Source organism: Triticum urartu, chromosome 2A, assembly GCF_056163025.1.
Source record: "Triticum urartu cultivar PI428250 chromosome 2A, HENAU_Tu73, whole genome shotgun sequence".
Taxonomy (NCBI): domain Eukaryota; kingdom Viridiplantae; phylum Streptophyta; class Magnoliopsida; order Poales; family Poaceae; genus Triticum; species Triticum urartu.
The window spans coordinates 16297568-16325486 of record NC_141874.1 but is presented as its reverse complement, the minus strand read 5'-3'; the positions used below and the strand labels follow the sequence as shown (position 1 = coordinate 16325486).

Here is a 27919-nt window from a genome sequence, read left to right as displayed (position 1 = left end):
AGCTAGCCAAACGTTCATAATGTCTCCATCTGCTCCTGCAATAGGTCTGTCACTTAGCGGTGCATCAAGGACATAATTCTTCTGTGCAGCAATGAGGATAAACCTCAGATCACGGATCCAATCCGCATCATTGCTAATAACATTTTTCAACACAATTTTCTCTAGGAACATATCAAAATAAACACAGGGAAGCAATAACGCGAGCTATTGATCTACAACATGATTTACAAAATACTACCAGGACTAAGTTCATGATAAATTTAAGTTCAATTAATCATATTACTTTAAGAACTCCCACTTAGAAAAACATCCCTCTAATCTTCTAAGTGATCACGTGATCCAAATCAACTAAACCATAACCGATCATCACGTGAAATGGAGTAGTTTTTAATGGTGAACATCAAAATGTTGATCATATCTACTATATGATTCACGCTCGACCTTTCGGTCTCAGTGTTCCGAGGCCATATCTGCATATGCTAGGCTCGTCAAGTTTAACCTGAGTATTCTGCGTGTGCAAAAACTGGCTTGCACCCGTTGTAGATGGACGTAGAGCTTATCACACCCGATCATCACGTGGTGTCTGGGCACGACGAACTTTGGCAACGGTGCATACTCAGGGAGAACACTTTTATCTTGAAATTTAGTGAGAGATCATCTTATAATGCTACCGTCAATCAAAGCAAGATAAGATGCATAAAAGATAAACATCACATGCAATCAATATAAGTGATATGATATGGCCATCATCATCTTGTGCTTGTGATCTCCATCTCCGAAGCACCGTCATGATCACCATCATCACCGGCACGACACCTTGATCTCCATCGTAGCATCATTGTCGTCTCGCCAATCTTATGCTTCCACGACTATCGCTACCGCTTAGTGATAAAGTAAAGCATTACAGCGCGATTGCATTGCATACAATAAAGCGACAACCATATGGCTCCTGCCAGTTGCCGATAACTCGGTTACAAAACATGATCATCTCATACAAAAAAAATTAGCATCATGTCTTGACCATATCACATCACAACATGCCCTGAAAAAACAAGTTAGACGTCCTCTACTTTGTTGTTGCAAGTTTTACGTGGCTGCTACGGGCTTAAGGAAGAACCAATCTTACCTACGCATCAAAACCACAACGATAGTTTGTCAAGTTGGTGCTGTTTTAACCTTCGCAAGGACCGGGCATAGCCACACTCGGTTCAACTAAAGTTGGAGAAACAGTCACCCGCTAGCCACCTTTGTGCAAAGCACGTCGGGAGAACCGGTCTCGCGTAAGCGTACGCGTAATGTCGGTCCGGGCCGCTTCATCCAACAATACCGCCGAACCAAAGTATGACATGCTGGTAAGCAGTATGACTTATATTGCCCACAACTCACTTGTGTTCTACTCGTGCATATAACATCAACACATAAAACCTAGGCTCGGATGCCACTGTTGGGGAACGTAGTAATTTCAAAAAAATTCCTACGCACACGCAAGATCATGGTGATGCATAGCAACGAGAGGGGAGAGTGTTGTCTACGTACCCTTGTAGACCGTTCGCGGAAGCGTTATATCAACGCGGTTGATGTAGTCGTACGTCTTCACGTCCGACCGATCCAAGTACCGAAAGCACGGCACCTCCGAGTTCTGCACACGTTCGGCTCGGTGACGTCCTCGCCTTCTCGATCCAGCAAGAGGGGCGAAGTAGTAGATGAGTTCCGGCAGCACGACGGCGTGGTGACGGTGTTGGTGAAGAACAATCTCCGCAGGGCTTCGCCTAAGCACTATGAAAACTATGACGGTGGATAAACTAGAGGGAATGGGGTTGGCGACACACGGCTTGGTGTTTCTTGATGTCTCCTTTGTGCTAGCCCTACCCCTCTATTTATATGTTGAGCCCTGGGGTCGAAACTTGGAGTAAAAGCCTCCACAAAGTCGGTTTCACCCGAAAGGCAAGAGTCCTTCTCGGACTCCAGGGCCAGACGCCAGGGTTCCCGGTGTCTGGCCTCTGGACTCTGCAAAACTTCCTTTTGCGCTTTCCAAAAACCTTGTGGGCTTTCCCCTTTGGCCCAAATAAAGTGTTCTCGTACCCAAACATTTCGGGAAACATCCGGAACCCCTTCCGGTGATTTCCGGAACCCTTCCGATGACCAAATACTATTATCCCATATATCAAACTTTATCTCCGGACCATTCCGGAGTTCCTCGTCATGTCCGTGATCTCATCCCGGACTCCGAACAACATTCGGTCACCAACATACATAACTCACATAGTACTATATCGTCAACGAACGTTAAGCGTGCGGACCCTACGGGTTCGAGAACTATGTAGACAAGACCGAGACACCTCTCTGGTCAATAACCAATAGCGGGACCTGGATGCCCATATTGGCTCCTACATATTCTACGAAGATCTTTATCGGTCAGACCGCATAACAACATATGTTGTTCCCTTTGTCATCGGTATGTTACTTGCCCGGGATTCGATCGTCGGTATCTCAATACCTAGTTCAATCTCGTTACCGGCAAGTCTCTTTACTCGTTCCGTAATACATCATCTCGCAACTAACTCATTAGTTGCAATGCTTGCAAGGCTTATGTGATGTGCATTACCGAGAGGGCCCGGAGATACCTCTCCGACAATCGGAGTGACAAATCCTAATCTCGAAATACGCCAACCCAACATTCACCTTTGGAGACACCTGTAGAGCTCCTTTATAATCACCCAGTTACGTTATGACGTTTGGTAGCACACAAAGTGTTCCTCCGATAAACGGGAGTTGCATAATCTCATAGTCATAGGAACATTTATAAGTCATGAAGAAAGCAATAGCAACATACTAAACGATCGAGTGCTAAGCTAACGGAATGGGTCAAGTCAATCACATCATTCTTCTAATGATGTGATCCCGTTAATCAAATAACAACTCTTTGTTTATGGTTAGGAAACATAACCATCTTTGATTAACGAGCTAGTCAAGTAGATGCATACTAGCGACGTTTGGTTTGTCTATGTATTCACACAAGTATTATGTTTCCGGTTAATACAATTCTAGCATGAATAATAAACATTTATCATGATATAAGGAAATAAATAATAACTTTATTATTGCCTCTAGGGCATATTTCCTTCACCCTCCTCAGCTCGGTAAAACTCCGCGGCATCCAGTACACTACGGGGAAGATCTGCGAACGCTCCTGGAGAGCTCTAAACTCGGGTAAGTAAAAGGAAAGTTTCCTTCACATGCTTGCTTTGCATAATGAATGCCTTACCCGCTGCTATCTTCTTCACCGCATCAACCTCCTAGAGGGCCTTGTGGGCTTCAGCCTTGGCGCTTCGAGCGCTTTCGAGAACCTTCACAAGCTCGGACTCTCGCGTATTAGAGTCAAGCTCCAAGGACTCATGTTTTTTGGCAAGAGCCTCGAGCTCTTGCTGCACCTCGCCTACCCGGGCTTCTTGCTTTTCCCGCTCAATGCGCTCCTTGGCCGCTTTATCTTCGGCCTCGGACAACGCCTTCTTCAGGGTCGCCACCTCGGTCGTGGCCCCTGGCAAATTCATGATGATCCTATTACTTTACAACTGAACTTCTTTTTAATGTATAGACAAGGTATTGCTTACCTTTGCTCTCCTCGAGCTGCCTCTTGGTAAGGCCGAGCTCGTCCTCGGACCGCTCCAGGTCCTGCTTTAGTGCAGAGACCTCCACAGTACGTGCGGCAGCGGCCAACAGTGAAGCTACACATGCACATAGACATATTCTGATTAGACTCCTGAGTCATTATTTGATCCTCTATTCGGCCTTTCTTCGCGAACGCCAAACAGAGCATCAGGGGCTACTGTCTATGTGGTAATATTTCCTTATATTTTGATTACTTACCTCAAAGCCTGTTAGGAGGCTGGCACAAGCTTCGGTTAGTCCGTTTTTGGCGGACTGAACCTTCTCGATCACCGCACTCGTGATAGTGCGGTGCTCTTCATCGATGGAAGCGCCACGAAGCGCTTCCAGCAAGTTGTCCGGTGCCTCTGGTTGGGCAGAGGCCACCGGCATGGGTGGCTTTCCCCCCTTAACGGGGGATAGCCTGCCGGAGTCCGGAACCATCAAACGTTCCGGTGCAGTGTTCGGCTGGGGACCGAACTCGGAGCCCGTAGGAGTCTTGCTCCCTTTGCGCCCAGGGTCCGGAAGGTCGCCTCGAGGCGCCCCCAGGACCACCTCCCCTCGGCTCGCTGCCTTTCGAGACAACACCTCGACGTTGTCCGTAGGTAAAGGGGTGGAGGCGGTCGGAAGAGAACCGCTATTCATATCCGACGAGTCCAAAGAGCTGTCCGACGAAGATACGTTGAAATGAGCTCGGGACGGACTACATAATCATGTTCGGCATGAGGAGAAGCAAGGCAATAAAACATACCATGAATTACTATGGTATCCGGATACTTACGACTTCGCCAGGGGCTTGACCCTGGGTAGCCACTCGTCGCCGATGTAGGCGGCCGTCGTGAAGCAGTCCGGAAGGAGGGTCCTTCCCTTCTTGGACCCTTCGGCCTCCCCGGTTGGGGCGGCCTTCCTTTTCTTGTCTCCCCGACTGGGGGGAGAACTTTTCTCTTCCTCCTCGTTTTCGTGGGAGGAGTGCGCGTCGGAGTCATCGGACGATGAGTCTGATATGACCTTGCGCCGAAGACCCTTTCGGGTCCCCGTGGCCTTCTTCTTGGTCTTCTTCACCGGCACCTCGTAAGGCGTCGGAGCCAGCATCTCCGTTAGGAGAGCGTCTGCAGGATCTTCAGGCAGGGGGGCTGGGTAATCGAGCTGGTCCGCTATCTCTACCCAGTCATGTTAATGGCATGGAAGCTTAGATCCCGCACACAATTAAACTGGGGCAAATAAATATCCTATGAAATATAAAAACTTACTAGATTGGCATGGCGCTTTGTGCTGAGTCCGCGGTCCTCGGTAAGGGGAGGAGGTATCTCGGCGCCCTTGAACAGCGCCTTCCAGACGTCCTTGTGCGTCGTGTCGAAGAGCTCTCGCAGCGTCTAGTGCTTGGCCGGGTCGAACTCCCACAGATTGAACGCCCATCATTGACACTGGAGGATCCGGCGGAAGAGCATGACCTGGACCATGTTGACGAGCTTGATTTTCTTGCTCATCATGTTCCGGATACAGGTCTGGAGTCCGGTCAGCTCTACCGAGGAACCCCAGGACAGGCCCTTCTCTTTCCAGGAAGTGAGCCGCGTGGGGATTCCGGATCGAAATTTGGGGGCCGCCATCCAGTTGGTGTCGCACGGCTCGGTGATGTAGAACCACCCCGATTGCCACCCCTTAATGGTCTCCACATAGGAGCCTTCGAGCCAGGTGACGTTAGGCATTTTGCCCACCATGGTGCCTCTGCACTCTGCTTGCTGGCCGACCACCACCTTCGGTTTGACATTGAAGGTCTTCAGCCACAGGCCGAAGTGGGGCCTGATGCGGAGGAAAGCCTCGCACACGACGATAAACGCCGAGATGTTGAGGATGAAATTGGGGGCCGGATCATGAAAATCCAGCCCGTAGTAGAACATGAGCCCGCGGACAAACGGGTGGAGGGGAAATCCCAGTCCGCGGACAAAGTGGGTAAGGAAAACTACCCTCTCATGAGGTCCGGGCGTAGGGATGATCTGCCCCGCATCTGGCAGCTGGTGCGCGATATCCGCGGCCAGATATCCGGCTTCACGTAGCTTTGTGATGTTCTCCTCCGTGACGGAGGAGACCATCCACTTGCCTCCCGCTCCGGACATGCTTGGAGAGGTTTGAGGAGAAGGACGCAAAATTGGGCGCTGGAGCTTGAGTGTGCGAGAATGGATAAGCGAGGAGGAAGAAGACGTGGGTAAAAAGGGTGAATCTTTGTCCCCTTTATAAGGGCGGAAGAGGCGATACGCCTCCCCACTTGCCTGGTAAAATCGCTTATTTCCCAAGCGCCGTAGTTGATGGCGCGGTTGGGTTACCCATGTCCGTATTGATGCGAATCCCGTAATAAGGGGGACACAATCTCTGCCTTGACAAGACGTGTCAAGAAAACCGTGTCAAGAAAACCGCCTCACGATATGTGCGGTGCTGGTTGAGAAAAAGGGTTCGAATAATGACCGGGCCATGACATGATGTCGTGCTATCAAAACGTGTCAGCAGATTAGATTTGTGGAAATATCATTCTCTCTATGGTGGTATGTGGAACTTGTTTTGCAGAGCCGGACACTATCCTTGTGTTCAATATCTTCTATGGAGTATTCGGAGGAGGAACCCGCCTTGCAATGCCGAAGACAAATCTGCGTGTCGGACTCATCATCATTGAAGCCTGGTTTAGGGGCTACTGAGGGAGTCCTGGATTAGGGGGTCTCTAGACAGCCGGACTGTTGGACTATGAAGATACAAGATTGAAGACTTCGTCCCGTGTCCGGATGCGACTCTCCTTGGCGTGGAAGGCACGCTTGGCAATACGGATATGTAGATCTCCTCCCTTGTAACCGACTTTGTGTAACCCTAGCCCCATCCGGTGTCTATATAAACCGGAGGGTTTAGTCCGTAGGACAACATACAATCATATCATAGGCTAGCCTCTACGATCTCGTGGTAGATCAACTCTTGTAATACTCATATCATCAAGATCAAACAAGTAGGACGTAGGGTTTTACCTCCATCGAGAGGGCCCGAACCTGGGTAAACATCATGTCCCCTGCCTCATGTTACCATCCACCTCGCACGCACAGTTCAGGACCCCCTACCCGAGATCCGCCGGTTTTGACACCGACAGACATGCAACCTACTCTCTCTGTAACTAGCTTGCAGAAAAGTCTTATATTGTGAGACAAAGGGAGTAACAAGCAATGCTTCATTTCAGGTGACAAATCGCAGATCAGGAAGAGGTACATGCACCTAACGGAGGAGATTCTACAGGACAACCCCAACATGTGCGCCTACATGGCGCCGTCTCTGGACGCGCGCCAGGATATTGTTGTCGTGGAGGTCCGGAAGCTCGGGAAAGCGGTGGCACAGAAGGCGATCAAGGAGTGGGGCCAGCCGCGGTCTAAGATTTTAGAAGAACAAGGAGGCTCCTCCCGGTTCCATTAACCAGAATGAAACCATACAACTTTTTTTCGAAAAAGCTACTGAAAACTAAGGTTCACCATTCGGACTAAAAACAGAGAAATTACACCCCTACTCGACAGGAGCCAAAGGACAAATGAAAGCACACCGGAGGCAACAAAGACGCATGTCAACCAGTGATCACACCACACGACTCGCTCGCTCCCCTCCTCTTGAGTGGTGGCGCCAGGGTCGCCTAGGGTGACCAGCATATTGCGAGGGTGGACACGGGGCTGTTCACCATGATCTTGCTGTCGGTGTCACGCTTCTTGGCTGGAGAAGAGAAACCGCCGTCTTCGGAGATCTTGAGGTTGTCCCAGCATACCCCAGTATCCAGTCTAGGGTTCTTCAGCCACATGATATCATCAGGGGTTGTTGGAGTAGCCTTGCTAGCGCACTCAAGAACTCTTCCACGCGGGCTTTGCTTGTTTCTGGAATCAGAATCACCCAGGACTTGAGCTTCCTGTGTATCAGTCTCTCCATACCTGATTGATAGATGTCCACATGGTGTTATTAAAAATCATAGAGTTCCTATATTTCCATAAACACCAAAGGACAGCAGAACTAACTGCGTTCAAAACTAAATTCTTTTTATTAGAGATCCAGAGTCGGGCCACAGCTTCAAAGTTTGCACCCAAGTTTTTCTGGAAAAAGAGATTGACAAACGACCATATATTTTTAGCTACAACACAGTCAAAAAATAAATGATGGTTTGTTTCTTGCTCCGCGCAGAAGACACAATCAAGTGGTTTGATTATATGCCTTTTCTGAGGTTGTCTCTTGTCATCAGTTTGTTTTGGGAAAACAACCGAAGGAAGACATGAATCTTCGGGGGCACTGCCAGTTTCCAAACCGCTGACAGAAATAGGGGTTGCACCCCTCTAAGGGCATCTCCAGCCGCGCCCCCAGGAAGGCCTCCCCAGGCGTTTTTTTGCGCCGGCGCCGAAAATCGGCCCAGTCGCGCCCCCAGGAGCCCGATTTTCGCCGGCTTGGGCCGAAAACAGTGTCGGCGGACCCAGGCCGAACCCGGCGCGCTGGGGGGCGCCCGGGGGCGCCAGGGCGAACTGTTTTGGCACGAAACAGCCGCGGGCCCGCCGCGTCAGGGACACGGCTCTCTTCTCGCCCCTTCATCATCCTCATCGCCTCGTTTCCCGCGGCAAATCAATGCCAAAGCTGCCGCGCTGCCGCGCCGGTCAGCCTGCGCCATTGATGCCTCATGGGCGGCGCAGTGAAGACCGGATGACGCGCGTTCCTCGCCCTCCCTCGCCCGCCACGCGTACTCACGGCGGCTCGCCCACGGGCGGCGCCTCGGCCTATATAAGACGCGCCCCAGCACACTCGGCGACTCGCACTCTCTTGCCGTCGTCGTTCCTCCCTCTCCTCTCTCTCGCCGTCTCCAGTTCATCACACCCATGGCCGAGCACTTCCCAGGAGACGGCGCGGCGGCGAATGGCTTCGGCCGCCGCCATCTTCACGAGAACGAGGCTCGCCTCCTTTTCGAGGCCGAGTACCCGATCCCGCAGGACATGCGGGTGCCCGGGGCATGGAGGATCAGCGCCGGCGGCGTGCCGGTGCCCCCGGTACCCACCGGCGCGGTGCGGCGTGCAGAGATCGCACGCATCTGCTCGTCCCTGCCGCGCGCAGCGAGGGAGGGGCCACGGTACGTCCCCGACAGCCCGCTCTGGGAGCCTTACTTCCGCCGCCATCACGCCGAGCAGCTCGAGGCCACCAACGGCGTCGAGCCCTCCAGCAGGCTCAATGCCGTCGGCCGGTGTCGGTGGTGGGGCGTGCCCGGGCGCATGTTGGAGGCCGTCCTCGAGTACATCAAGGGCGGCAACACGCCGCGCCTCGAGTACCACGCTCCCCCGTCCTTCCCACGGCGTCGGGGAAGCTCCTGGACCCCGAGGCGCATGGAGACCGGGGGGTCCTCCCCCTCGTCCGACGGTTCCCCCTGCCTCCACCTCCGCCCCGTCAAGCCGGAGCCCCAGTGCACGCCTGTCAGCACGCGCACCCGCCGCTCCGGCGTCTGCATCGGCGACAACGCCTCCCCCACCGGCCGCTTCGTCCTCGTCGAGCCCAAGCCGGAGCCCGACCTCCCCGCGGAGTACGAGGAGATAGCCCGGCGTGGCTTCTCCGACGAGGACGCCCTGCGGTGGGCGCGGGACGACTACCTCCGCGACGAGATGGTCCGGCAGCGCCGGGCCCTGGAGGAGATCGCCGCCCGCAAGCGTGGGCGCGAGGACGAGCACGGCGTCGTGGTCCTCGACAGCGACGACGACGACGATGCCCCCGGACCGTCCAACCCGCCGCGCCAACCGGGGGAGGGATGCAGCAGGGACGGCGGAGGCGTCGGCCGGGGCGACGACGACGACGATGACAGCGGTGACTACACGCGGTTCTACAGCCTCCTCGGCATGTAGAACCGCGTGGGCGGGCGGCGAGGCGGGCGGCGAGGGAGACGGCGGGGGTAGTCCGCGGTAGTTTTTCCTTTTTTTTGTAAAATATGTTTAAATTTGAATGAACTCGAACGTGTTTGTGTTGTGTTTGCACCGAATTTAAACATTTTTAAAACCCGTGGGGGCCGCGACTGGGGGGCATCACGCCCCCAGTGCGCGGTTTAGCGCCGGTGCGCCCCCAGGGGGCGATTTTTTGCCCCTCCTGGGGGGGCAACGGCTGGAGATGCCCTAAAGTTAATCACGTGGTACAAAGAGCTAGAGGAGTAGACACCCTTATTCTCAAGTTTCTAGATCGGGGCATCAGAATCACCATCAAAAGTGATTTCTTTGGCAATCTCCAATAGTTGGTACCATTGATCCATCAACTTACTATCAAAGTTTCTTCTAAAGGTCAACTTCAGTATTTCACCATCCCAGACATCTCTGACACTCTTGTTTTGCTCATTGCAAATCATATAGATGTGCCAGAATTGTACTGCTAGGGGGGAGGTGCCAAACCAAGTATCTTCCCAAAATCTAATCTTGTCTCCTATCCCTATTTTCCATCTATACCCAAATTTCAAAGTTTGGATAATGGATTTCACTCCTTTCCAGAACCTAGAGGTATTGATGGAGGTGCTAGGGGCAAAGACATTAGTTTTGCCTCTCATATATTTCTGGTCTATCATCATCTTCCAGGGCTTACCATCACCCTCATAGTATCTTCTAACCCAAGATCCTAAGAGGCAGATGTTGACCTCATGAAGATTTGGGATGCCAAGCCCCCCAAATTCTTTCTTCATACAGACCATCTTCCAATTAGCTACGTACAATTTCCTGTGCCCCTCAAAATCATTCCATAGATAATTTGACATTTGGGCATTAATAAGCTCAATTACCCATTTAGGAAATTTAAAGAAAGAAAGCAAGTACACAGGAATACTAGCTAAACATGCTTGGATGAGGATTATTCTTCCCCTGTAAGAAAGAAGCTTCCCTCTCCATCCAGCAATCCTTTTCATGATCTTGTCAATAAGTGGTTGAATATCTTCTCTCCTAAGTTTATCGTAGTGCAAAGGGATCCCAAGGTATTTAATGGGGAAGGAACCTATAGTACATTCTAGTATCTCTAGGAACCCTCCCACCTCAGCTGCAACCATGTGAACTGGAATGAGTTCACTTTTACTATAGTTTATTCTCATTCCAGATATCATCTCAAAACTGGAGAGAACCATCTTCAGTTTTCTGGTATGTTCTATATTTTTATCTAAGAATAAGATGGTATCATCAACATATTGGAGACATACTATCCCTCCAGGGCAAATCTCAGCAAACAACCCTTGTATCAGCTGATGATTTATTGCTTTCATCAACATCCTAGTTAAAATATCAACTACTAGGTTGAATAGCAGGGGAAAATGGGGTCCCCCTGCCTTAACCCTTTCCCTGTAAGGAAAAAATCACTCTCAGTGTTGTTAAGCTTAACACCCACTGATCCACCCCTAGTTACTTGAAGGATCCAATGGACCCATTTCTCTCCAAAGCCTCTCTTCCTAAGCAGCTCTTCAAGGAATTCCAAGTCTACTTTGTCAAAAGCTTTTTCATAGTCTAGCTTAAGTACTAGGCCTTGCCTTTTAGTAGAGTGGATGGAGTGCAGAATCTCATGAGTTGTGACCACACTTTCCAAGATATATCTGCCCTTAAGGAAGGCTGATTGGTTAGTAGCAATGAGCCTTTGTAGGATCATGGATAGTCTATTTGTGAGGACCTTGGTGAAGATCTTGAAACTACAATTTAACAAACTAATGGGCCTAAATTTTTTCATGCTGGAAGCATCAGCTTCTTTGGGGATCAAAGTCAGCATAGCAAAGTTAAGTCTATGAATAGCCAGCTCCCCCTGATGAAAAACTTCAAACATGGCTATTAGGTCTTTTTTGATCAACTCCCAAAAATGCTGATAAAAAAGAAGGGAATACCATCTGGGCCAGGGGCACCATCTGCATATGATTCAAAGACAGCCTTCTTGATTTCCTCTTCTAGGAAGGGGGCCTCAAGGGCTTCATTTTCAGTAGGGTTAACTTTCTCTTCATTAGAAAAAAAAGGTTGGGTCTAACTGAATCCCACCCCTATCCTCTTTCTTGAAGAGATCTTTATAGAAGTTGGTAGCAATCCCAAGCATTTCTTTAGTGTCAGTGACTGGCCCAAGGGGGCCATCCAAGGAGTGGATAGTTGTTTTCCTCTTCCTTTGGTTTGCCACTGCATGGAAATACTCAGTATTCCTATCACCTTCTTTAATGTCCCTATCCCTAGATCTCTGCTTTGCTTTGATCTCCTCTTGGAGCCAGATTTTCTGGAGCTCACAATGTGTGAATTTGAGCCTAGCTGCCTCAGAGTCAGAGAGCACTAAAGTTTCAGATTTGATGTCTAGCTTGTCATAATCCTCTAAAAGGATTTTCTTATATCTCCTAAGTTGGGCCTCTTCATTAGAGCTCCAACCTTTGGTCACTCTCCTAAGCTTTCTCATCTTATCTTGCCAACTGTCTAAAGGGTTGGCCTTAAGGGTGGGTTCATTCCATATCTTGGAAACTAGCTTGGAGAAATCCTCTCTAAGCAACCACCATTTTTCCATCCTATAACTACTACTCTTAGCCTTTTGCCCAATCCCTGATTCCAGATGATGGGAGCATGATCACTACCACATCTAGGGAGAGCCATGCAGGAGGCTAGTGGAAAAATCTTGTCAAGCTCTGTATTACAAAAGAGCCTACCTATTGTGGACATGATCAGGTCAGCCTGGTTGTTAGCCCAGGTGAATTTTCTACTAGATAGCTTAATCTCCAACAAACTCCAAATTTCTATCCAAGCATTGAAGTTGTCACACCACCTATGGTTGACAACACCATTGCTTTTTTCTCTAGCATACATAACTAGATTGAAATCCCCCCCAATCAGGGTGGGGTGTGGATTCTCTATGAACAGGGACTGAAGCTCAGAGATAAATACTTCCTTCCCTTCCTCATAGGGAGATCCATAAACAGTGACAATTCTAAAGGTTACATCTTTACTTTTCAGCTTAAGAACACAACTAACTGAAAAATCAAGATGAGACCATGAAATGATCTCAAAAAGGTCAGCATCCACACCCATCAGGATGCCCCCAGCAGAGCCTTTAGATGGGAGGTGGTGCCAGGAGAAGTTCCTGCTTCCTACCAAGGATTTAAGGTAGGAATCAGAAAATTCTTCTTTTTGGTTTCTTGGAAGCCAATGACAGATGCTTGTATCTTCCTAATTGTATCAACTACAAGGGTTTTCCTCCCTAGAGCAGAGATACCCCTAACATTCCAAAAAATAGCATTCATTGGAAAACTTTTGTCCTAGGGTGCTTGCCCCATTTGTGATTACATACTAGGTTCCACACTCCAACAGAGTCAAAACTACTATTGTGCTCCACCCCATCCTCTATAATACTTTTGGGGGTGGTGAAACCTGAGTCAGGATCAACACTCCTATCAGGATTCAAACGGCTAGGGGGAGGTAAGTTGAACATGTTCTTATTTCTAGAATCTATATCAATTCCTATTTTAGAAGCTACTGAAATAAAATGAGGGTTATTGAAGAGGGAGAAAGGTGTGGACTTATTACCTTATTCTTTTTTAGGAGCTGCATCTTGAGCCTCTTTGAGCTGTTGAGCCTTTTGCAGTATGGTTCTGGAATCCCCAACATTTCTTGTACTGGCCCTAGGCGCCTGTGTGGGACCCCACTTCTCTGCCCTCTTAGCCCCATGGGCATGGAGGGGTGGGTATTCCTCCTCATACTGCTTGTTCATCAGTGTTCCATCCTGCCTCAGGGGCTCCTTGTTCTGGATCTCCTCTTGCAGTTCATCCCATTCATCCTCTGTGTCTATGTCCTCATTGTTCCACCCCTCCATTTCCCTTAGCAAGCTAAAGCCTGTTGGGGAACGTAGTAAATTCAAAAATTTCCTACGCACACGCAAGATCATGGTGATGCATAGCAACGAGAGGGGAGAGTGTTCTCTACGTACCCTCGTAGACCGTTCGCTGAAGCGTTATATCAACGCGGTTGATGTAGTCGTACGTCTTCACGTCCGACCGATCCAAGTACCGAAAGCACGGCACCTCCGAGTTCTGCACATGTTCGGCTCGGTGACGTCCTCGCCTTCTCGATCCAGCAAGAGGGGCAAAGTAGTAGATGAGTTCCGGCAGCACGACGGCGTGGTGACGGTGTTGGTGAAGAACAATCTCCGCAGGGCTTTGCCTAAGCACTACGAAAACTATGACAGAGGATAAACTAGAGGATACGGGGTTGCCGGCACACGGCTTGGTGTTTCTTGATGTGTCTTTGGTGCTAGCCCTGCCCCTCTATTTATATGTTGAGCCCTGGGGTCGAAACTTGGAGAAAAAGCCTCCACAAAGTCGGTTTCACCCGAAAGGCAAGAGTCCTTCTCGGACTCCAGGGCCAGACGCCAGGGTTCCCGGCGTCTGGACCCAGACGCCAGGGACCCTGGCGTCTGGCCCCTGGACTCCGCAAAACTTCCTTTTGCGCTTTCCAAAAACCTTGTGGGCTTTCCCCTTTGGCCCAAATAAAGTGTTCTCGTACCCAAACATTTCGGGAAACATCTGGAACCCCTTCCGGTGATTTCCGGAACCCTTCCGGTGACCAAACACTATTATCACATATATCAAACTTTATCTCCGGACCATTCCGGAGTTCCTCGTCATGTCCGTGATCTCATCTCGGACTCCGAACAACATTCGGTTACCAACATATATAACTCACATAGTACTATATCGTCAACGAACGTTAAGCGTGCGGACCCTACGGGTTCGAGAACTATGTAGACATGACCGAGACCTATCTGGTCAATAACCAATAGCGGGACCTGGATGCCCATATTGGCTCCTACATATTCTACGAAGATCTTTATCGGTCAGACCGCATAACAACATACGTTGTTCCCTTTGTCATCGGTATGTTACTTGTCCGAGATTCGATCGTCGGTATCTCATACCTAGTTCAATCTCGTTACCGGCAAGTCTCTTTACTCGTTCTGTAATGCATCATCTCGCAACTAACTCATTAGTTGTAATGCTTGCAAGGCTTATGTGATGTGCATTACCGAGAGGGCCCAGAGATACCTCTCCGACAATCGGAGTGACAAATCCTAATCTCGAAATACGCCAACCCAACATCTACCTTTGGAGACACCTGTAGAGCACCTTTATAATCACCCATTTACGTTGTGACGTTTGGTGGCACACAAAGTGTTCCTCCGGCAAACGGGAGTTGCATAATCTCATAGTCATAGGAACATGTATAAGTCATGAAGAAAGCAATAGCAACATACTAAACGATCGGGTGCTAAGCTAATGGAATGGGTCATGTCAATCAAATCATTCACCTAATGATGTGATCCCGTTAATCAAATAACAACTCTTTGTCCATGGTTAGGAAACATAACCATCTTTGATTAACGAGCTAGTCAAGTAGAGGCATACTAGTGACACTCTGTTTGTCTATGTATTCACACATGTATTATGTTTCCGGTTAATACAATTCTAGCATGAATAATAAACATTTATCATGATATAAGGAAATAAATAATAACTTTATTATTGCCTCTAGGGCATATTTCCTTCAGTCTCCCACTTGCACTAGAGTCAATAATCTAGTTCACATCGCCATGTGATTTAACAGCAATAGTTCACATCACCATGTGATTAACACCCATAGTTCACATCGATATGTGATCAACACCCAAAGGGTTTACTAGAGTCAGTAATCTAGTTCACATCACTATGTGATTAACACCCAAAGAGTACTAAGGTGTGATCATGTTTTGCTTGTGAGATAATTTTAGTCAACGGGTCTGTCACATTCAAATCCGTAAGTATTTTGCAAATTTCTATGTCAACAATGCTCTGCACGGAGCTACTCTAACTAATTGCTCCCACTTTCAATATGTATCTAGATTGAGACTTAGAGTCATCCAGATCAGTGTCAAAACTTGCATCGACGTAACCCTTTACGGCAAACCTTTTTGTCACCTCCATAATCGAGAAACATATCCTTATTCCACTAAGGATAATTTTGACCGCTGTCCAGTGATCTACTTCTAGATCACTATTGTACTTCCCTTGCCAAAATCAGTGTAGGGTATACAATAGATCTGGTACACAGCATGGCATACTTTATAGAACATATGGCTGAGGCATAGGGAATGACTTTCATTCTCTCTCTATCTTCTGCCGTGGTCGGGTTTTGAGTCTTACTCAACTTCACACCTTGCAACACAGGCAAGAACTCCTTCTTTGACTGTTCCATTTTGAACTACTTCAAAATCTTATCAAGGTATGTACTTATTGAAAAAACTTATCAAGCGTCTTGATCTATCTCTATAGATCTTGATGCTCAATATGTAAGTAGCTTCACCGAGGTCTTTCTTTGAAAAACTCCTTTCAAATATTCCTTTATGCTTTGTAGAATAATTCTACATTATCTCCGATCAACAATATGTCTTTCACATATACTTATCAGAAATGTTGTAGTGCTCCCACTCACTTTCTTGTAAATACAGGCTTCACTGCAAGTCTGTATAAAACTATATGCTTTGATCAACTTATCAAAACATATATTCCAACTCTGAGATGCTTGCACCAGTCCATAGATGGATCGCTGGAGCTTGCATATTTTGTTAGCACCTTTAGGATTGACAAAACCTTCTGGTTGCATCATATACAACTCTTCTTTAATAAATTCATTAAGGAATGCAGTTTTGTTTATCCATTTGCCACATTTCATAAAATGCGGCAATTGCTAACATGATTCGGACAGACTTAAGAATAGATACGAGAGAGAAACTCTCATCGTAGTCAACACCTTGAACTTGTCGAAAACCTTTTGCGACAATTCTAGCTTTGTAGATAGTAACACTACTATCAACGTCCGTCTTCCTCTTGAAGATCCATTTATTTTCTATGGCTTGCCGGTCATCGGGCAAGTCAACCAAAGTCCACACTTTGTTCTCATATATGGATCCCATCTCAGATTTCACGGCCTCAAACCATTTCGCGGAATCTGGCTCACCATCGCTTCTTCATAGTTCATAGATCCGTCATGGTCTAGTAACATACCCTCCAGAACAGGATTACCGTACCACTCTGGTGCGGATCTCACTCTGGTTTACCTACGAGATTCGGTAGTAACTTGATCCGAAGTTTCATGATCATTATCATTAGCTTCCTCACTAATTGGTGTAGGAGTCACAGAAACAGGTTTCTGTGATGTACTACTTTCCAATAAGGGAGCAGGTACGGTTACCTCATCAAGTTCTACTTTCCTCCCACTCACTTCCGAGAGAAACTCCTTCTCTAGAAAGGATTCATTCTTAGCAACGAATGTCTTGCCTTCGGATCTGTGATAGAAGGTGTACCCAACTGTCTCCTTTGGGTATCCTATGAAGACATATTTCTCCGATTTGAGTTTGAGCTTATCGAGATGAAACTTTTTCACATAAGCATCGCAACTCCAAACTTTAAGAAACGACAGCTTAGGTTTCTTGGCAAACCATAGTTCACACGGTGTCGTCTCAACGGATTTAGATGGTGCCCTATTTAACGTGAATGCAGCTGTCTCTAATGCATAACCCCAAAACGATAGTGGTAGATCGGTAAGAGACATCATAGATCGCAGTATATCTAATAAAGTACGGTTATGACATTCGGACACACCATTACACTATGGTGTTCCAGGTGGCGTGAGTAGTGAAACTATTTCACATTGTTTTAATTGAAGGCCAAACTCGTAACTCAAATATTTTACCTCTGCGATCATATCGTAGAAACTTTTTATTTTCTTGTCACGATGATTTTCCACTTCACTCTGAAATTCTTTGAACTGTTCAAATGTTTCAGATTTATGTTTCATCAAGTAGATATCCCCATATCTGCTCAAATCATCTGTGAAGGTCAGAAAATAATGATACCTGCTGCAAGCCTTAATATTCATCGGACCACATACATCAGTATGTATGATTTCCTACAAATCTGTTGCTTGCTTCATTGTTCCGGAGAACGTCGTTTTAGTCATCTTGCCCATAAGGCATGGTTTGCAAGCATCAAGTGATTCATAATCAAGTGATTCCAAAAGCCCATCAGTATGGAGTTTCTTCATGCGCTTTACACCAATATGACTTTAAACGGCAGTGCCACAAATAAGTTGCACTATCATTATTAACTTTGCATCTTTTGGTTTCAATATTATGAATATGTGTATCACTACGATCGAGATCCAACGAACTTGTTTCATTGGGTGTATGACCATATAAGGTTTTATTCATGTAAACAGAACAACAATTTATTCTCTTACTTAAATGAACAACCGTATTACAATAAACATGATAAAATCATATTCATGCTCAACGCAAACACCAAATAACACTTATTTAGGTTCAACACTAATCCCGAAATTATAGGGAGTGTGCGATGATGATCATATCAATCTTGGAACCACTTCCAACACACATCGTCACTTCACCCTTAACTAGTCTCTGTTTATTCTGCAACTCCCGTTTCGAGTTACTAATCTTAGCAACTGAACTAGTATCAAATACTGAGGGGTTGCTATAAACACTAGTAAAGTACACACCAATAACATGTATATCAAATATACTTATGTTCACTTTGCCATCCTTCTTATCCGCCAAATACTTGGGGCAGTTCTGCTTCCAGTGACCAGTCCCTTTGCAGTAGAAGCACTTAGTCTCAGGCTTAGGACCAGACTTGGGCTTCTTCACTTGAGCAGCAACTTGCTTGTTGTTCTTCTTGAAGTTCCCCTTCTTCCCTTTGCCCTTTTCTTGAAACTAGTGGTCTTGTTAACCATCAACACTTGATGTTTTTCTTGATTTCTACCTTCGTCGATTTTAGCATCACGAAGAGCTTGGGAATTACTTTTGTCATCCCTTGCATATTATAGTTCATCACGAAGTTCTACTAACTTGGTGATGGTGACTAGAGAATTCAGTCAATCACTATTTTATCTGGAAGATTAACTTCCACTTGATTCAAGCGATTGTAGTACCCAGACAATCTGAGCACATGCTCACTAGTTGAGCGATTCTCCTCCATCTTTTAGCTATAGAACTTGTTGGAGACTTCATATCTCTCAACTCGGGTATTTGCTTGAAATATTAACTTCAACTCCTGGAACATCTCATATGGTCCATGACGTTCAAAACGTCTTTGAAGTCCCGATTCTAAGCTGTTAAGCATGGTGCACTAAACTATCAAGTAGTCATCATATTGAGCTAGCCAAACGTTCATAACGTCTGCATCTGCTCCTGCAATAGGCCCGTCACCTAGCGGTGCATCAAGGACATAATTCTTCTGTGCAGCAATGAGGATAAACCTCAGATCACGGATCCAATCCGCATCATTGCTACTAACATTTTTCAACACAAATTTCTTAGGAACATATCAAAATAAACATATGAAAGCAACAACGCGAGCTATTGATCCACAACATAGATATGCTAATACTACCAGGACTAAGTTCATGATAAATTAAAGTTCAATTAATCATATTACTTAAGAACTCCCACTTAGATAGACATCCCTCTAATCCTCTAAGTGATTATGTGATCCAAATTAACTAAACCATGTCCGATCATCACGTGAGATGGAGTAGTTTCATTGGTGAACATCACTATGTTGATCATATCTACTATATGATTCACGCTCGACCTTTCGGTCTCCGTGTTCCGAGACCATATCTGTATATGCTTGGCTCGTCAAGTATAACCTGAGTATTCCGCGTGTGCAACTGTTTTGCACCCGTTGTATTTGAACGTAGAGCCTATCACACCCGATCATCATGTGGTGTCTCAGCACGAAGAACTTTCGCAACGGTGCATACTCATGGAGAACACTTCTTGATAATTTAGTGAGAGATCATCTTATAATGCTACCGTCAATCAAAGCAAGATAAGATGTATAAAAGATAAACATCACATGCAATCAATATAAGTGATATGATATGGCCATCATCATCTTGTGCTTGTGATCTCCATCTTCGAAGCACCGTCATGATCACCATCGTCACCGGCGCGACACCTTGATCTCCATCGTAGCATCGTTGTCGTCTCGCCAATCTTATGCTTCCACGACTATCGCTACCGCTTAGTGATAAAGTAAAGCATTACAGCGCGATTGCATTGCATACAATAAAGCGACAACCATATGGCTCCTGCCAGTTGCCGATAACTCGGTTACAAAACATGATCATCTCATACAATAAAATTTAGCATCATGTCTTGACCATATCACATCACAACATGCCCTGCAAAAACAAGTTAGACGTCCTCTACTTTGTTGTTGCATGTCTTACGTGGCTGCTACGGGCTTAAGCAAGAAACAATCTTACCTACGCATCAAAACCACAACGATAGTTTGTCAAGTTGGTGTTGTTTTAACATTCGCAAGGACCGGGCATAGCCACACTCGGTTCAACTAAAGTTGGAGAAACTGTCACCCGCTAGCCACCTTTGTGCAAAGCACGTCGGGAGAACCGGTCTCGCGTAAGCGTACGCGTAATGTCGGTCCGGGCCGCTTCGTCCAACAATACCGCCGAACCAAAGTATGACATGCTGGTAAGCAGTATGACTTATATCGCCCACAACTCACTTGTGTTCTACTCATGCATATAACATCAACATATAAAACCTAGGCTCTGATACCACTGTTGGGGAACGTAGTAAATTCAAAAAAATTCTACGCACACGCAAGATCATGGTGATGCATAGCAACGAGAGGGGAGAGTGTTGTCTACGTACCCTCATAGACCGTTCGCGGAAGCGTTATATCAACGCGGTTGATATAGTCGTACGTCTTCACGTCCGACCGATCCAAGTACCGAAAGCACGGCACCTCCGAGTTCTGCACAGGTTCGGCTCGGTGACGTCCTCGCCTTCTCGATCCAGCAAGAGGGGCGAGGTAGTAGATGAGTTCCGGCAGCACGACGGCGTGGTGACGGTGTTGGTGAAGAACAATCTCCGCAGGGCTTCGCCTAAGCACTACGAAAACTATGACAGAGGATAAACTAGAGGAGACGGGGTTGCCGGCACACGGCTTGGTGTTTCTTGATGTGTCTTTGGTGCTAGCCCTGCCCCTCTATTTATATGTTGAGCCCTGGGGTCGAAACTTGGAGAAAAAGCCTCCACAAAGTCGTTTTCACCCGAAAGGCAAGAGTCCTTCTCGGACTCCAGGGCCAGACGCCAGGGTTCCCGGCGTCTGGACCCAGATGCCAGGGACCCTGGCGTCTGGCCCCTGGACTCCGCAAAACTTCCTTTTGCGCTTTCCAAAAACCTTGTGGGCTTTCCCCTTTGGCCCAAATAAAGTGTTCTCGTACCCAAACATTTCGGGAAACATCCGGAACCCCTTCCGGTGATTTCCGGAACCCTTCCGGTGACCAAACACTATTATCACATATATCAAACTTTATCTCCGGACCATTCCGGAGTTCCTCGTCATGTCCGTGATCTCATCTCGGACTCCGAACAACATTCGGTCACCAACATATATAACTCACATAGTACTATATCGTCAACGAACGTTAAGCGTGCGGACCCTACGGGTTCGAGAACTATGTAGACATGACCGAGACCTATCTGGTCAATAACCAATAGCGGGACCTGGATGCCCATATTGGCTCCTACATATTCTACGAAGATCTTTATCGGTCAGACCGCATAACAACATACGTTGTTCCCTTTGTCATCGGTATGTTACTTGTCCGAGATTCGATCGTCGGTATCTCATACCTAGTTCAATCTCGTTACCGGCAAGTCTCTTTACTCGTTCTATAATGCATCATCTCGCAACTAACTCATTAGTTGTAATGCTTGCAAGGCTTATGTGATGTGCATTACCGAGAGGGCCCAGAGATACCTCTCCGACAATCGGAGTGACAAATCCTAATCTCGAAATACGCCAACCCAACATCTACCTTTGGAGACACCTGTAGAGCACCTTTATAATCACCCATTTACGTTGTGACGTTTGGTGGCACACAAAGTGTTCCTCCGGCAAACGGGAGTTGCATAATCTCATAGTCATAGGAACATGTATAAGTCATGAAGAAAGCAATAGCAACATACTAAACGATCGGGTGCTAAGCTAATGGAATGGGTCATGTCAATCAGATCATTCACCTAATGATGTGATCCCGTTAATCAAATAACAACTCTTTGTCCATGGTTAGGAAACATAACCATCTTTGATTAACGAGCTAGTCAAGTAGAGGCATACTAGTGACACTCTGTTTGTCTATGTATTCACACATGTATTATGTTTCCGGTTAATACAATTCTAGCATGAATAATAAACATTTATCATGATATAAGGAAATAAATAATAACTTTATTATTGCCTCTAGGGCATATTTCCTTCAAAGCCATCCACATTGTCATCACTGTTGCTCATGAAATAGCTTAGTGCATTCCTTTTGACTTGTTGCAGATTTTCTGGAGCATGTGCCTTCAAGAGAGAGGTGGGTGTGGGAGGCTCAGTGTTGCAGTCAGCTGGTTGTGGGTATAGCTTTTGTCACTTTTCCCACTCCCAGCATTAGATTGCTGCCAGCCCCAGACTTGGCATTTTTTTGCATCTCTGTGCCCTCAGTCTCCCCTTCACTCCCTTTATTAGTGTCAGCATTAGAGTTGCTGCCAGCCCCAGACTTGGCATTTTTTTGCATCTCTGTGCCCTCAATCTCCCCTTCACTCCCTTTATTAGTGTCCATAGAGACAGAGCTATTGGCTTTTGGAGGCTCTTGTATCACCACCTCTACATCTGCCTGGGGTGGTTCTACCTCAACTTGGATCTTATAAAGCTTCCACTGGATCCCAAAAACTCTCTCAAGTGGAATTCTCCTATGATCTTTGCAAGATATCTTAACTCTTATTGTTTCATAGAAGCTCTGGAAGTTGTGCTGCCAGTCAACATCCAGTAGGACCCCGAACGTAGATGTCATCTGATCAAGGATTGTCCATTCACACCATTTAGGATTCATCTTCCTAAGTTTCAGCCAGACTTCTTGAAGTTCCTCCTTTGCTGTGATATCTCCCAACCAGGTTTCCACTTTGACAATGGTGTTCTCCTTTGTCAGACCAAAGCAGGGGTACCCAGCCACTTGTTCCACATCAATTTCTGGGGGAAACTTGACCAAAAAGGTCCATTAATCCAGCTTGTTGATGGCCCATGGCCAGTTATTTTTGTAAATGCTAGCAAACTCTTTAGCTAGTTCATGCTTAGTAACCTCTCCTTGCTCCACAAAGACAATTCCAACATTCTTGAGCAAACCCTGGTGCTGGTCATTGACATCTGGCATATCCAAGTGGTACAAGCCCAGTCCCTGTGCAGCACCACCCACATACTTGGCAGCTGAATGGGGTCTTCTCCTGGTGGGGCAATCTTCAACCTTGTGACTGACCATCTTGCAGATGAAGCACCCTTTTGGCTTGGTGCACTTGTCTTTGTGGTGTCCAGGATCTCCACAATTATAGCAAGTGACATTTGAATAAGACATCAAGCCTGGGTTGATCTGCTGTTTCTGAGCTATATCATGTTTCTTCTTCTGTTGAATTTTCCCTTGGTTCTTGCTCTGCTGAGAGCTCCCTCCTTGATTGTTGCCAGGGTCCGAGGACTGCACTCCTACTTGCCCTTGCATCTGCTGCTGGGGCGGGCCGTACCACTGTTGCTGCACGCCCCTCCAAGACTGCTGCAGGAATTGGCCATGAAATTGACCCAAGAAAGCCCATGCGGGGGTGGCCCTTGATAGCCGAAGCCGAAGAACGGCGGCTGCCCCACATCTGCCCCCATACCCGAGGTCATCTGCTCCTGTTGCCAACCGTTGGGGTTCTCTCCCCTTACCCCCTTGCTTCTTCTACGGCCACGGCCTCTCCCTCCCTCCATGATGGGATCTGCAACGGCCCCAGCTTGGCTTGGTGAGGACGGGGCGGCGGCGACGTTGGGTGGGGAGGAGGGGTAGTGGAAACCCTAAACTCGTCCCCCCCATCCCCGCTTTTTATATCAGTCCACAGCTGACTGTACCTGAGCTCCGCTTCGTCACGATGGCAAGCTGGAAAGCAAGCTGGTGATCTGGACGCTTTTCCCCCAAGTTTTTGTACACTCTTTTGGCGCTCATCCTCCTCTGAACCACTCTGAATCCTCCAATAAGCTCCATAACCAACATGGCTTCTGTTTCTTCAGAAACTTCCACCCCCTTCATTGGTTGGAGTTCAGCAGCGTCTCCATCAGATCCAGACTCTCCTGCGAATGAGCTCGAAAGAATGTTTTCCATCATATCCTTCTTTCCCTGAATCCTGTGGTCCTTGCTGCCAGCGCCCATGCGATCACCTCCGATGGCTGGGTGGCTTGATTCGGCATGATCAGAGAAAGCTCTGTCTCCTCCTCATGCATCAGGATGCGAGTCACAATCTTCTGGGTTGATTCTGCACCCCTCCTGGGCAGCCTCAACTCTCTCTTCAGTTTGTTGGTGAGATTCACAACCAGCAGCTCTTCTGTCGCCATTTCTGGTGTTCCTTCTCGCACATTCATGACCAGAGTGGTAGGCAGAGTAAGCTCGGGATGCCTCTTCCATGCCCTCTGCAAGCTCCGTCCGTAATCCATATCCTGAAATTGTGCAATCTCTGCATCCAGCCAAAATTGCCTTGTCCACTCGTGACACATGGGTCCAATTTCGCCACTGTTGCAGGATTCCTCAACTTTCAATCCATGGCCGAGGCAGGGGAGAGGTATGGCCAGGGGTCGAACTCTTCCAAATTCGAGGGCGGCGCCGACGGCATCTTCCCCTCGATGCATTCCCATCTTGCTCGCCGCTATGGATCTGTGCTCCTCGCCTCTGCCCACGCCCAATTGACGTAGTCCTTTGGGGATGCGGTCGGGTGTGGCATCCTCCTCTTCTCGTCCCAATTGCCATCGAAATAGATCCTCCGCGCCAAATTGAGGAGCTCGTGATCTGCGCAAGCACCAAAGTTCTCGATCCCCCATGATGCCCATACCTTCATCTCCGGTTCTGGCTCCGCCTCCGCTTTTTGCTGCAGTGCCCTCCACTCCTTCACGCACAGGAGATATGAGGATGCGTCGTCGCGGATCCGTGTGGCTCGCTTCGTCCACCTCCGCATCCTTGTCGCCCGCAGCTTCTCCGGCGACACCGACCCAATCGGGCGCAGCATCTCCGGGAAGGCCCGGTACACGAAGGGGGAGGCATGTATGGGATTGTCGAGCCCGGGCGAGGAGGCGAGCATGTAGATCTGTCGACTCTCGGCATGGGGGCGGGGTGTGGGGCAGGGAGGCTCGCCGTCGCGGGGGAGTCAGCGGCGAGGTTGGGTGGGTGGGGTGGAGTCGCGGTCGCCAGAGCGAAGAGGGGGTAGACTTGCTTAACGATATCAATTTCTTGTTGAAATTAAGGGGTTTTCCTAACCAATCACGCTTACCGTTGGTGCACCCAACCCCCTACGGACTACCAGATCACTCTCGAGAGAAATTAGAGAGGCAAGTGATCGAACAACCCACCTTGTCTTCTGCACCACCTCCGGTGTGGACATGCCGGGCGCCGACTACCAGCTGACCAAGATGCTCGGTCTACGCCCGTCCATTAAGCGCCTCATGATGTATCAGCAGGGCTGCTTCGCTGGCGGCACGGTGCTTCGCCTCGCCAAAGACCTTGCTGAGAACAACCGTGGCGCACGTGTGCTGGTGGTCTGCTCCGAGATCACCGCGGTGACCTTCCGCGGCCCGCACGAGTCCCACCTCGACTCACTGGTAGGTCAGGCGCTCTTCGGCGACGGTGTCGCCGCGGTGATCATCGGCGCAGACCCCGATGTGTCCGTCGAGCGCCCCCTGTTCCAGCTGGTGTCTGCGAGCCATACGATTTTGCCCGACTCAGAGAGCGCCATCGACGGCGACCTCCGGGAGGTCGGCCTCACCTTCCACCTCCTCAAGGATGTGTCTGGCCTCATCTCCAAGAACATCGAGCGTGCCCTGGAGGACGCCTTCAAGCCATTGGGCATCGACGATTGGAACTCCATCTTTTGGGTAGCGCACCCTGGCGGGCTAGCAATCCTTGACATGGTCGAGGCAAAGGTAAAGCTGAACAAGGAACGGATGCGCGCCACCAGGCATGTCCTTTCCGAATATGGCAACATGTCAAGCGCCTGTGTACTCTTCATCATGGACGAAATGCGCAAACGCTCCACTGAGGATGGCCACACCACAACCGGCGAGGGAATGGACTGGGGCATTCTCTTCGGCTTTGGCCCCGGACTCACCGTGGAGACGGTCGTCCTCCATAGCGTCCCCATCACTGCCTAGGGCAGCAAATGATCGCTAGTCCAGCATTTATCTTCATCATGGCGAAGTCTACTACTGCTGCTGCTAAACACAAGTTTGCTTTGTATTTACCGTATGTGGTTTGTACTAGAGGTGTTGGTGTGCTTTGCCGTGCCACCTAGGCCATAGCGTTTCTTTCCTCTGTGCTACGGATACCCTATTTCTTGTTGAGATCCTGGTGGTTTGAACTATTGATTTGCCTAAATAAAAGTAACCAATTAGGTTTACGATGAAACCTCGAAATCAATCACTATCCAATTTGACTACCCCTACAGCATAGACCTCAGAAAAAAACCATTGGGTAACAGCACCAAGTGATTGAGTTTCGTAGTTCCTCATAGGAAGTTGTTGACTCACTTCTGCTTCGGTACCCCCTCCCCCTGTAAACACAAAGACGCTCAGATTAGCCTATACATCTTCACAAGTAAAGGCATGATAGTTATACTTTATAAACTCTTCGCCTGCCATATGTGTTTTTTTAGAAATGCCCGCCATATATGTATACGTTGTACATGAACGGACACACCCGCGCTAGGCCGGCCCATTCATCATTTTTTATTTTTAAAACCGCAAGCACACCCTCTGGGCTTGCCCATTCATCCTTTTCCTTCTTCTAGGATTCAAAGAACAGTCCTTCAGCCTTCAGGAATTAGGAAACCACACTGACCAATTGGGAAACACACCCAGTGCTAGTTATGTCTTTTTATTCTTAAAATAGAACACTGGAAAAGCGCAATATTTTCTGTTTGTTTTTTCTCTTTCTTTTTTGTTTCCTTTTTTCTTTCTTAAATGCCTGAACTTTTAAAAATTTATGATTTTTTTCAAAAATGACGAAAACAATTCTGATTGATGAATTTTTCTTCAAAATCGGTGAACTTTTTCCCCAAAATTGATGAGGTTTTTTTACAAATTCGTGAACTATTTTGCAAATTGGTGATTTTTTAAAAAAATTGTTGACATTTTTATAAATTTTATGAACTTTGTTTCTAAATCATTGAACTTTATTCAAATTTGTGAACTTTTATTTAAAATCATTGAACTTTTCTTCAAAATTGATCAACTTTTTTAAAAATTGTGAACTTTTTTGCGAAGTTTTGATGAACTTTTTTCAAAATCAATTAAATTTATTTCGGATTTGTGAACTGTGTTTCAAAATTGATGAAGTTTTTGTCAACTTTTTTTATCAATGAGATTTCTTAAAATCCAGTGAACTTTTGGAAAAAAAATTGTGAACTTTCTTGCAAAACTAATTATTCATTTAAAAAATGTCTAAAAGTCAACGGGCAACCATTTAAAAGTCAACTTGTAATTAAAGTCGTTCCTCTTGCTTAATGAGCTTTTTTTAACAAAATGTACAGCAGGATATAGCGAACAAATAAACAACCTCAAGCAAGCGAGTGTTTTTTAAGGGGCTCGTGAGCTTGCGTACCGGATCTAGCGAACGCCGGCAACCCCATGCCCAGATCTAGTGAGCGCCGGCAACTCCTTTCGGCACCTGAAGCTCCCGTACATAAGGGCATCTCCAGCCGCGCCCCCAGGAAAATCTTCCCAAGCGTTTTTCTTGCGCCGGCGCCGAAAAATCGGTCCAGTCGTGCCTCAGGAGCCTGATTTTCGCCGGTTTGGACCGAAAACAGCGCCGGCGGACCCAGGCCGAACCCGGCGCGCTGGGGGCGCCCGAAAACGCCGGGCGAACCTTTTTGGCGCGAAAAAGCCGCGGACCCGCCGCGTCAGCGACACGGCTCTCTTCTCGCCCCTTCGTCGTCCTCATCGCCTCGTTTCCCGCGGAGAATCAATGCCAAAGCTGCCGCGCCGGTCAGCCTGCACCATTGATACCTCACGGGCGGCGCAGTGAAGGTCGGACGACGCGCGTCCCTCGCCCTCCCTCGCCCGCCACGCGTAACACGGCGGCCACGCATACGGGCGGCATCTCGGCCTATATAAGACGCGCACCAGCGTGCTCGGCGA

The 27919-nt window shown here is 47.8% G+C and overlaps 1 protein-coding gene across 1 annotated transcript; it reads left to right on the top strand.

The window, feature by feature from the left end:
• Positions 1-6840: 6840 nt before the first annotated feature.
• On the top strand, positions 6841-25936 carry LOC125535124 (chalcone synthase 2-like). Its single transcript, XM_087542750.1, has 2 exons — positions 6841-7040; positions 25123-25936. The coding sequence occupies exons 1-2, from the start codon at positions 6886-6888 to the stop codon at positions 25934-25936; spliced, it is 969 nt and encodes a 322-aa protein (XP_087398876.1). The 5' UTR covers positions 6841-6885.
• The last annotated feature ends 1983 nt before the right edge of the window (positions 25937-27919 follow it).